At 38.5% G+C, this 12,389-nt stretch overlaps 1 protein-coding gene across 3 annotated transcripts in view; it reads left to right on the forward strand.

The window, feature by feature from the left end:
- ECE1 (endothelin converting enzyme 1) overlaps positions 1-12,389 on the forward strand; it is a 198,700-nt gene that overhangs the window by 165,570 nt on the left and 20,741 nt on the right. For all 3 annotated transcript variants that reach the window (XM_007491232.3, XM_007491231.2, XM_003341004.4), the window contains exons 11-14: positions 7,223-7,333; positions 8,540-8,638; positions 10,362-10,439; positions 11,959-12,062. In XM_007491232.3, coding sequence (XP_007491294.1) covers positions 7,223-7,333; positions 8,540-8,638; positions 10,362-10,439; positions 11,959-12,062 — 392 coding nt within the window. The remainder of the gene's footprint in view (positions 1-7,222; positions 7,334-8,539; positions 8,639-10,361; positions 10,440-11,958; positions 12,063-12,389) is intronic.

Genomic DNA, 12,389 nt, shown 5'->3' on the forward strand with positions numbered 1-12,389 from the left:
CTATCCCCCTGCCCAGTTGAATAATCTTAAAAAAAAAAAAAAGAAAGAAAATCTTCGTAACAAATATGCATAATCTAGAAAAAGCTAATCTCCATACTGGCCATGTCCAAAAATATCTTTCTCCTTCTGCATGCCAAGTTCATCCGTTCTCTGGCAGGAGGTAGGTGGGCATGTTTCATCTTCAGTGCTCAGAATTCAGGGCTTATTTCCCAGCACTCTCAAGTCTTTCAAAGTTGTTTTTCTCTATAAAGTTGTCATTGCATAAATTGCTCTCCTAGTTCTGCTCACTTCCCTCTGAATCACTTCATGGAGATCTTCCCAGTTTTCTCTGAAACTTCCTGTATCCTAATTTGTTAGGGTGCAACAATATCACCTTAAGTTCATCACCACAGTTTGTTTAGCTCTTCCCCAAACGTGAGCATCCCCTTTTTAAGTCCATGTCTGACTCCTGCAGAATTGCTGCTCTAAGTATTTTTGGACATACAAGGCCCCCTTCTCTTTCTTCCAGCCCTTCCAACCAAAGGCCTCATAGCATCCTCAGTGGATCAAAGGGTGCCACACTTCAGTGACTTTTGGAGTAGAGTCCTCAGTGTCAAGCACCACCTTCTCCATGAAACCTTGCCTGATCTTCCCAACTGCGAGTGCCTTCCCTCGCAAACTACCTTATATTTAATTACTGTGTATAAATTTGGATCCATTCCCACCATATTTATTCTGAATATTCTTATGCCCATATTTGCTGTCTCCGCATCAGAATGGAATCTTGAGACTAGGGATTACATCAGTCTTTATTTTTGTAATCCAACACCCACCAGAGTGCCCAGGACATAATGGGTGTTTAATAGGTGTGCGTGGAATTATCGAATTATTGTGGTCTGTTGAATAGAGCACAAAACTGAAAGTTGGGAGTTACTGTTGTTGTTCCATTGTGCCTGACTCTTCATGACCCTTTTTGGAATTTTCTTGGCAGATACTGGAGTGGTTTGCCATTTTCTTCTGTAGCTCATTTGACAGATGAGGAAACTGAGGCAAATAGGGTGAAGTGACTTATTCAGAGTCATACCACAAGTAAGTGTCTGAGGCTGGATTTGAACTCGGGTCTTTCTGACTCCACCATTAGCCCTCTATCCCCTATACCACCTAGCTGCCCTTGGAGTCGGGAGACTCACAATTCAAATCCCACATCAGACGATTACTAACTCTGTACAATCATGGGCAAGTCACTTAAACCTCTCAGAGGCACAATCTTTTCATCTGTAAAATGGGAGTAAGAACACTTGCAGTTAGATACTTGTGGAGGGTTTTGTTCTGTGGAAAGAATTTTATAAATTTATTTATAAATATATATCTATAAAATTTAAGTATATGTAGAAATCACAAATATATCTATAAATTATATGAAATATTAAAATATATCTAGAAAATTGTGCTTATACAAATTATAAATATACCCATATATACAGTATAAATATCTATCTAAAAATTATGTATATCTATAGATTATAACTATATAAACTATAAATATATCTAGAAATTATATATCTACAAATTATAAATACATAATTATAAATGTATGGATTATAAATATATAAATTATTAAAACATCCAGAAAATTATATGTATGTTAATTAGAAATTATAAATATATATCTAGAAATTATAAATATATATCTAGATTGTAACTATATAAATATACCTATATCTAGAAATTATGAATATATAAAATTTTAATTCATCTATAAATATATAAATTATAAATGAATACATAAACTATAAATCTAGAAATTATAAATATATCTATAAATTATGAATGTATCTATTAATGTAAAAAGTATAAATGAATATATAAATTATAAGTATATATATAGAAATTGTAAATATATAGAAATTATAAATATATACATATAAAAACATACCTAGAAAATTATTAATATATCTATAAATATCTAAATTATAAATATATCTAGAAATTATTAATATATCTAGACTATAACTATATAAACTATAAATATATCTAGACATTATAAATATCTAAATTATGGATTCATCTATAACATATAAATTATAAATAAACATATAAACTAGAAATCTAGAAATTATACATGTATCTATAAATATAGAAATTATAAATGAATATATAAACTATAAATTATAAATATATAAATTATTAAAACCTATCTATAAATATATAAATATGCATATATCTATAAATTATAAATACATCTATAGGTTATAACTATATAAACTATAAATATATCTAGAAATTATAAACATAAATTGTAAATATATCTATAAATAGATACATTATAAATATCTCTATAAATTATGAATATATAAATTATATGCCTATAAATTACAAATATACTTACATTAAATTATTTATTATTTATTTAATAAAATATTAAATTAAAAATACACTTAGAAATATGAATAAAGGATTATATATACTTTATCCCACCTCACCCTGAGTGTGAAGTACTGTTATTATTTTTTCCTAGTCAGGGCTCTTCTCCGTCTGCTTCTGAGTTTCCCTCCTCCAACTCGGGGCTGAGCATGTACCTCTTGGGACAACACAGGCCCAGATAAGAGCAGGCAGTGAATGGCCGGACGTAGGCCTCCCTGAGCCAAACCCTAGAGGAGGGAAAACTTTTCCTACTTTTCCTCTGATCTCATTGTCTAGCCATCTCTTGACAGGAAAGGGATAACTAAGATAAAGAAATAAGATGGCTTCCTGGCTTTCTAGGAGTGCTTCTAACAGTCCTTCTCCACAGGCTTTGGGGCATGAGGAATGCTCAACAAATACTAGCCGATGAAGGCTGGAGAGGGGATGGAGCTGGCCTTGGGGTCCAGATAAAAGATTTGGGCTTAAATTTGGCCTCTGATATGCACTGGGCAAGGCACGTAACCTGTGCTTGCCTCTGATTCCTCATCCATAAAGGGGGGGTAACAATAACATCTCTCCTGGGGTTATTGTTAAGATCGAATGAGACAAAATTGGTAAAGTGTTTTGTGAACTTTAAAGTACTCTATAAATGTGAGATATTTTCATTGTTGTTATTATTTCGGTAGCCTTTTAGAAGATTTATAGAGCGAATTCTATTTCTCATAGATTATCTGACTGGGGATCTCAATACCTGATTGCCCAAACTATAAGTGTCCTGGGCGAGGGAGCCCTAAGGACCAGGGGAACCAGGAAAGTCTTCTTTAAGGCGATGACCACTAAGTGGCCTCATAGTGCATTGGACACCAGGCCTGGAGTCAAGAAGACCTGCTTGAGAATCTTCCTAGCAGTGTGACCCTGGGCAAGTCACTTAACCTTCCATTTCCTCATCTGTCAAATGAGCCAGAGAAGGAATGGCAAATCATTCCAGTATCTTTGCCAAGAAAACCCCCCATGGGATCAGTAGGCCTATGATTTGGACAGGGCAGGTGTTGAGGTCTCCATTTTGCACATGAGCATCTCTGCTCTCCACACACTGACCCATTGGCCTCTCTCTGGGTACAGGATTCCATATCCTGCTTCTGTCCTAAATATCTGGAGTGCTCTCCTTCCTCATCGCCATCTCCCAGAAACCTTTGTTGTGGGGCCATTCAGGCATTTGAGTCCTGTCGGACTCTCTGTGACCCCATTTGGGCTTTTCTGGGCAGATGTACAGTTTGCCATTTCCTTTTCCAGCTGATTTGACAGATGAAGAAACTGAGGCAAACAGGATGAAGCGATTTGCCCAGGGCCATGCAACCAGGAAGATGAGTCTTCCTGACTCTGGCACTACATCGCCCAACTGTCCAGAATAATGTTGTTGTTCAGGAACGTCTGACTCTTTGTGACCCCATTTGGGGTTATAACTTGGCAGAGATACTAGACTGTTTTGCCATTTCCTTCTCCAGCTCATTTGACAAATGAGGAAACTGATGCAAACAGGGTAAAGTGACTTGCCCAGGGTATCTGAAACAGGTCATCCTGACTCCAGGCCCAATGCCCTATGCACTATGGTGCCACTCACTGCCACCTCCTTAAAGAAGACTTTCTCTGCTCATTAGGGTTCTGTCTCCCAGCAAAAGCAGATCACCCTGCATTCATTTTGGATGTATTCTGTATTTCGTGATCTGTGATCCCCCATCCCTAAAGCAGAACATAAGCTTCTTGAGGGCTGAGAGTGCTTCACTTTTGCCTGTATATCCTCAGGGCCTGGCACACAGCAGGCGTCTAATAAATCCTTGTCCAGTGACAAACTGAAGGAACTTACATCTAGGAAGGATGTTTCCCTTCCCTAAGAAGGGAAATAATTAAGGACAGAATTTCCCACTTTCCCTAAACCCAAGAAAAACCAATTATTGACCTCTAGGAGGGGATTACAGCTGAATGAAATGGCCTGGAAGTTTGTCATTTAAAGTAGGTGAGGATCTTTGAGACCCTCTTTCCACTTATTTTATAATCTGAGACCCAGAGAAAAGATATGATTTGCCTATGGTCGCATGGTTTGTAAACACCAGAGCTGGAATTTGAAACCAGTTTCTCCAACTTTTTCTACTTGTACTGTAATAGTTCATGGTCTTTTTCCTCTTAAGGATTCTGTGACCACTTAGTTTAGTTTTGTTTTGTTTTTAACTTGGTGTTTCTTCCTTCTTTACTTACTTCCACCTCTCTTTCCCTTTCTTTCTTCCTTCTTTCCTTTCTTCCTTCCTCCCTCTCTCTTTCTTTTACTTTCTTCCTTCATTTTCCCTTCCTTTAGTTCCTTCTTTCCTTTTCTTTCTTCCTCCCTCCCTTCCTCTTTCTTTCATTTTCTTCCTTCCTTCATTTTTTCCTTCCTTCCTTTCTCTCTCTTGCCCTCCCTTTCTTTCTTCCTTCCTTCCTTTCATTCCCACTCATTCTTCTTTCCTTTCTTCCTTCTTTTATTTTTCCTTCCTTTCCTTCCTTCTTTCCTTTTCTTTCTTCCTTCCTTCCTTCCTCTTTCCTTCCTATTCTTCCTTTCTTTCTTCTTTTTCTTTCTTCCTTCTCTTTCTTTCTTTCCTCCCTCCCTTTCGTTTTCTTCCTTCCTCCCTCTCTCTTACCCTTCCTTTCTTCTTTCCTTCCTTTTCTCTCTCTCCTTCCTTCCTTTCTTCTCTTTTTCTTTCTTTCTTTCCTCTCTCCCTTTCTTTCTTTTTTTCCTCCCTCCCTCTCTCTCACCCTCCCTTTCTTCTTTCCTTTCTTTCTTTCTTCCTTTCTTTCTTCCCTCTCTTTTTTCTTCCTTTTTCCTTCCCTCCTTTCTCTTTCTTTTTTCTTTCTATTCTTTCTTTCTCTCTCCCTCTCTTTCTCTTTTCCTCTTTCCCTTCCTCCCTCTCTTTCTCTCTCTCTTTCCATCCTTCCTTCCTTCATTTCTTTATTTTTTTCTCTCCCCTCACTTTCATCTTAGAATCAATACTATGTATTGGCTCCAAGGCAGAAGATCAGGGTTAAGTGACCTGCCCAGGTCACACAGCTAGGAAGTGTGTGAGACCAGATTTGCACCCAAGGCCTCTCAATTCCAGGCCTCACACTCTCTCCACTGTGCTACCTAAGCTGGCCTTTAACTTAGTATTTTTAATTATTTTATTTTTTCAGATTATATATAAAAAGGATTTTAACATTCTTTTAAATTTTTTGAGTTACAAATTCTGCCACTCCTTCCTTCCCCTCCCCCCTTCCTGAAATGGCAAGAGATTCAATAGATTATACAGATGCAGTCATGCAAAACACATTTCCATATTAGTCATATTATGAAAGAAAACACAGACCCAAAAAAATTATGAAAAAAAGAAAGCTTAAAAAAATAGTATGCTTGAATACATATTCAGACTCCATCAGTTCTCCCTCTGGAGCTGGATAGCATTTTTTATCCTAAGTCCTTGGGAAATGTCTTGGATCATTGGGTTGATTAGAATAGCATAATATTGCTATCACTATATAATGTTCTCCTGGTTCTGCTCACTTTTCTTTATATCAATTCATACAAGTCTTTCCAGGTTTTTCTCATAGCATCCTGCTCATCATTTCTTGTGGCACAATAGTATTCCATCATGGTCACATTTCGCAACTTGTTTAGCCATTCCACATTCAATGGGAATCCCCTCAATTTCCAATTCTTTGCTACCACAAAAAGAGCTGCTATAAATATTTTTGTATGTAGCAGTCCCTTTTTTAAATCTCTGGTAAACAGATCTAGTAGTGGTATTGCTAGATCAAAGGGTATGCACAGTTTTATAGCCCTTTGGGCACATTTCCAAATTGCTCTCCAGAATGATCAGATCAGTTCACAACTCCACCGGCAATGCATTAGTGTCCCAATTTTTCCACATCCCTTCCAACATTTTCCTTTTCTGTCATATTAGCCAATAATGGGTGTGAGGATGTACTTCAGAACTGTTTTAATTTTCATTTCTCTAATCTAGTGATTTAGAGCATTTTTTTTCATAGGACTATATATGGCTTTGATTTCTTCTTCTGAAAACTGCCTGTTTATGTCCTTTGTCCCATTTTTCAATTGGGGAATGACTCCTATTCTGATAAATTGTCTCATTCTTGATATATTTGAGAAACAAGGCCCTTATCAGAGAAACTTGCTATAAAATCCCCCCCCCCCCCAGTTTTCTACTTTCCTTCTAATATGACTTATTTCAGGTGTCTAAAATACTCCTTAGGGGACAGCTGGGGTGGCTTAATGGATTGAGATCCAGGACCAGAGATGGGAGGTCCTGGGTTCAAATATGGACTCCAGCACTTCCTAGCTGTGTAACCCTGGGCAAGTCACTTAACCCCCATTGCCTAGCCCTTGTCACTCTTCTGCTTGGAACTAATACATAGCTATTGATTCTAAGGCACTAAGGTTTAAAAAATAAAATAAAATATTCCTTACTGAGTCCAAAAGGGATGCAGGGGTAGAGTGGGATATGTTGCCTAAAGAATACATGAGAAATGCACATCCTGCCTAGGTCACTTTATATTGGAAAGAAGGAGTGGAGTAAACAGAAGATGGCTAAAGCCCAATAAGAAAAGCATAGGATCATAGATTGAGAACTAACATGGACGTTAGAGTTTTTCTTGTCCAATCTCCTCATTTCACAGATGAGGAAATGAAAGGTTGCCCAGGTAAATAGAAGGCAGAGGTAGGATTCGAACCTAGGTGCCCCAACTGTCCAAAGCTCTTTCCCTGTTACTGTGTTTCTCTAGACTAGAGTTTTTTACCTATCTAATTTTGCATTCACAGACCTGCCTTCCTCGATGGAAGTTTTGTGTGAGTGACACAGACAGCAACCTGGGCTTTGCCTTGGGAGCCATGTTTGTAAAAGCCACCTTTGCTGAGGACAGCAAGAAAATAGTAAGTCCTGTGCCCTCCTGCCTGCTCTCCATGGAAATGGGGGGGCAGTTCCCCATCGTAACCCATTCCAAATTCCTCCCTCTTAGGCTTGGAGTTCTAATTCATACAGTCTGCCCTCATTCTTCCCCTTTTTGACACCCATCTTGTCTCTTCCATCCATCCATCCATCCATCCATCCATCCATCCATCTACCAGGGTGCTATTTTCCTAAATCTCCAATCAGTTTTGTTGCTTTTCTCTGAAGTCCTTGGCTTGTATTCATGTCTCCATCTTTAGCTTTACCTGTGGCACTGCCAAGCTTTATAATCTGGGCAGTAGCCACCAACTAGGTGCCTCATAGATATGAGCCACTAATCTTAAGCCTAAAATAAGCCTCTGGGGCCCTTTGTAGAATAGAAAATGTCAAAGCTCAAAGGGAGCTTAAAAGGGAGAAATCCAGTCCTGTAGAAATTCGGAGCTGGGGAAGTACCTTAGAACATGGATGTCAGAAGAGAATAAACCTAGAATAACAGAATAGCGTAGAAAAATAGAAAATGACAGAGAATTCAGAGCTCCTTGAGGGCAGATAGGACTTCTTTTTTTGTCTTGGTGTCCCTGGCACCTAGTATGGAGAGTGACACTTAAAATGAATTTTATTGAGTTTTGAGTTGAAGCAAACTCAGAACAGAGGAGGTCAAAGGGATTTGAGATTGTAGGTTGCCAGGAAGGAAGGAACCTTGGAATATACAATTGTCAGAGAAAGGAAGGATTTCAGGACACAAAGTCAGAGCTGGAAGGAACCTAGTCCACAGGTTCTTCACCTTTTTTTATATCCTGGACACCTGTGGCAGGCTAGGGTCGCCTATAGACCCCTTCTCAGAGGAATGCTTTTAAATGTGTGAATTAAAATGTAAAGGAAATCAATTATATTGAAGTGCCATTATCAAAATAGTTTCAAAAAACAAGTTCTCAGAGCCCCTGAGATGATCAAAGCATTTGGCTTCTTCATTTTACCAAGGAGAAAACTTGAATCTAAGAAATGACTTGCTCAAATGTCATATAGTTCTTTGGAGGCAGATCCAGACAAAACCCCTTTGTTGTTCGCCAAGGCTGACACTATACACTGAGATGAATACCTCCCTACCTGTGCTCCTCTATTCATTAAACAGCTTCCTCCCATGGTGCCTGCTGTGCAAATTTCCACTTACATCTGTCTCTATTCCCCAGGCCAGCGAAATGATCTTGGAGATCAAGAGAGCATTCGAAGAAAGCCTGACCACCCTGCAGTGGATGGATGAGGATACACGGAAATCAGCCAAGGAAAAGGTAAGTCCTGCCTCGGACTCTGCATGTTACCCATAGGTATCCAGTGAAATGAATTAAGCACTGAGCCTGGAATCATGAAGATAAAGAGTTCAAATCCTGCTTTAGACACTTACTAGGACAAGTCACTTAACCTTTATTTGCCTCAGTTTTCTCATCTATAAAATGGGAATAATTGCCCTGTTTCCCAGAAATGGGAACAATAATAGCATCTGTTTCCCAGAATGGTTGAAAATAAAATGATATGACATTTGTAAAGCACTTTTGTACATCGTAAAGCCCTGTTTAATGCTATTATTATTTTATACAGAGCTAGAAGGTACCTTAGAGATCATTAAATCCAAACTCTTCATTTTATAAATGAAGAAACTGAGACTAAGGAGGTGAGGTAACTTATGGGGGAAACACCCAGCACCTCTATCCCCAAATCTATTATTTTTCCCACTCTTATCCAATGGTTACAGTTCTATTTCCTATACTGGAGATCAACTCTGCTGAGCTAGTTATTCTGTCCATACCCCTGTGATGTGGCAGAGAAAGGATGTGGGGTATGGTCTGTGACCAGTATAAGGCAACATTTTCTCTGGAAGGAGCTAACTGGCCTATTTGGGAACCATCTAATCCTTGACGCTGGCCTCATTCTCATCACATTCTTAGCCAGTGATGGAACCTAATGAACACTCAGTAAACTGACTCATATTTTCAAAGAATCTGGAGGATATTTCTCTCAGCTTTGATTCTCTGAAGGCAGTAGCTCTTAGAAACCTTCGCCACCTATAAAAATTATTATAAACTGAGCAAACACAAACATTTCCACATAGGAAAAAAAAGAACAGAAAAGGAGAACCATATGTGAAATTCTAAAGTCTCTATTCAATCCAGCTTTTTTTTAAAGTGCATATCAAATTAAATATGGTGGTGTAAAAGGCTTCTCTGTCTGTGTGCCCTTTGGAACTGCCTTCTGCTTCTTTGTATTTTTAAATGTTTTTTGGACACGCTTTTTTTCTTCATTTTTTTGAATCTCAACCACTAGCCCCTTCCACCTCCTTTGCCACCATCTCCCCAGCAAAAAAAAAAATATATATATATATAAGTTTTCTCTTATATCAATGATGCACAATCAAGCAAAACAAATTCCCAAACTGGTCGTGTTTGGAAATATATACCTCATTCCTCATCCTGTCCCCTGATCATCATCTGGCATTGTATTAGGTCATTGCATTGATCAGAATCATTAAGTCCAGGCTGTTTCCTTTCACAACATTCTAATCCTTATAGAAATTGTTCTGCTGGTGCTGCTCACTTCTCTTTGCACCAGTTCATACAAGTCTTCCCAAGTTTCTCTGAAGCTGTTCCTTTTGTCATTCTTCTAACCATTGCCTTCCTAGACAGTCATTTGTTCTACTCACTAGTCTCAGCTACAATTTGAACCTAGTTTCTCTGACTCCAGGTCCATTGTTCTGTACACTGCCATAGCTGTTTTCAAACTTTTTGGTCTCAGGATCCCTTTACACTCTTAAGAATGATGAGGACCATCCCACAAAAAGCTTTCTTTTGTATGGGTTATGTCCATCAATATTTACCATATTAAAAACTAGAGTGTCTTAGAATTATTATGAAAAAAAATTGGCATTGAAGTTTCTTGGACCACACTTTGAGAACAATTGCCCTACCCCAAGATGTTTCACTGTCAGACCTGAACATGTCCCTTTGCCTCCCAAACCAGGCAGATGCAATCTACAACATGATTGGTTACCCCAACTTCATCATGGATCCCAAAGAGTTGGACAAGGTCTTCAATGACGTGAGTTGGCCTTGTGGTTCTTCATTGGGTTGGAAACTTTCTTTGGCATTGTAAAATCCTTTTGGGCACCACCTTCTCTGATATAGACTCAGGAGGTGGAGGATAGGATTGTACCCAAATGTTGTCACTATTCAAACTTGGGGCCATTCAATTAAATATCCATTTATTAAAAACCTACTCTGCTGTGGGAAGAGTGGGTGGAGGGGAGGGAGGGAAATAATGTGATTATTGTAACTGAGGAATAATGTTCTAAATCGACTAAATCAACTTATTCAAATGGAAAATTAAAAAATAAAATAAAAATAAAAACCTACTGTGCAGGATTGAGAACCACATCTAGAGATGGGAGGACCTGGGTTTAAATCTGGCCTCATCTGGCCTCAGACACTTCCCATATGAGAGACCCTGAGCCAGTTCCTTAACCCCCAGTGCCTAGCCCTCATTGCTCTTCTGCCTTGGAATCAATACACAGTATTAATTCTAAGATGGAAGGTGTTAAAAAAAAAAAAGAACCTACTTCATGGGGCAATTTGGTGGCTCAGTGGAAGATCCTGGGTTCAAATTTGGCCTCAGACTCCTACTAGTTGTGTGATCCTGGGCAAATCCCTTAAGCTCCATTGCTTAGTCTTTACCACTCTTCTGGCTTGAAACTTGTACTTAATGTAGATTCTAAGCCAGAAGATAAGGGTTAAAAAAAAACTTCTGTATGGGACAACTTGGTAGCTCAATGGATAGAAAGCCAGGCCTGGAGATAGGAGGTCTTAGGTTCAAATCTGTCCTCAATCCCTCTAGATAATATAAAATCTTTGGGAATCTATTTGCCAAGACAAATTCAAGAATTATATGAACACAACTACAAAACACTTTTCACACAAATAAAACTAGATCTAAACAATTGGAAAAATATTAATATCTCATGGAAGGGACAAGCTAATATAATAACAATGACAATCCTACCTAAATTAATTTATTTATTCAGTGTCATACCAACCAAACTAACAAAAATAAATTTTTATAGAATTAGACAATCAAATCTGTTCCTAGATACTTCCTAGCAGTGTGACCCTGGGCAAGTCATTTAACCCCAGTCACCTAGCCCTTACCATTTCTCTGCCTTGGAACTGATACTTAATATTGATTCTAAAGCAGAAGGTAAGAGGAAAGGAAGAAAGGAAGAAAGGAAGAAAGGAAGAAAGGAAGAAAGGAAGAAAGGAAGAAAGAAAGAAAGAAAGAAAGAAAGAAAGAAAGAAAGAAAGAAAGAAAGAAAGAAAGAAAGAAAGAAAGAAAGAAAGAAAGAAAGAAAGAAAGAAAGAAAGAAAGAAAGAAAGAAAGAAAGGAAGGAAGGAAGGAAGGAAGGAAGGAAGGAAGGAAGGAAGGAAGGAAACAAGGAAACAAGGAAACAAAGAGAAAGAAAAAAAGACTTGTTAAGTGACTGAACAGAAATGTGTGCCCAGTGAAATGGGATCCAGTACTCTCACCTACTGCATGTTTACCAGAAATCTTATCCCTTTTTTTCCAGTACAATGCCGTACCAGATCTTTACTTTGAGAACGCCATGCGATTTTTCAACTTCTCATCCAGAGTCACTGCAGACCAGCTCAGAAAAGCTCCCAACAGGGATCAGTAAGTTCTTTGGACACTCTCTCTTCTCTTGGTGGACCCATAGGGGAAGCAAAAACCATAGGACCCACCTTCCCACCCCCAGGAAAGGACAGAGCTCCAAGTGTAATCTTTAGTCTGCCACTTAGCTCCTGTGCAAGTATGGGCAAGTCTTTTAGCCTCTCCAGACCTTGGTTTCTCCATCTGTAAAATGAAGGGGCTGGACTAGATGACCTCAAGTCCCTCCAGCTCTAAATCCTACAATCATATGCAGCCTGGGCTCTCGTTTTCCTTGTATGGTACCTATCTGGGCACATGTTGTTTGACCCAGTTCAATAGAACCACATTGAG

The sequence above is a fragment of the Monodelphis domestica genome, chromosome 4, assembly GCF_027887165.1.
Source record: "Monodelphis domestica isolate mMonDom1 chromosome 4, mMonDom1.pri, whole genome shotgun sequence".
Lineage (NCBI taxonomy): Eukaryota > Metazoa > Chordata > Mammalia > Didelphimorphia > Didelphidae > Monodelphis > Monodelphis domestica.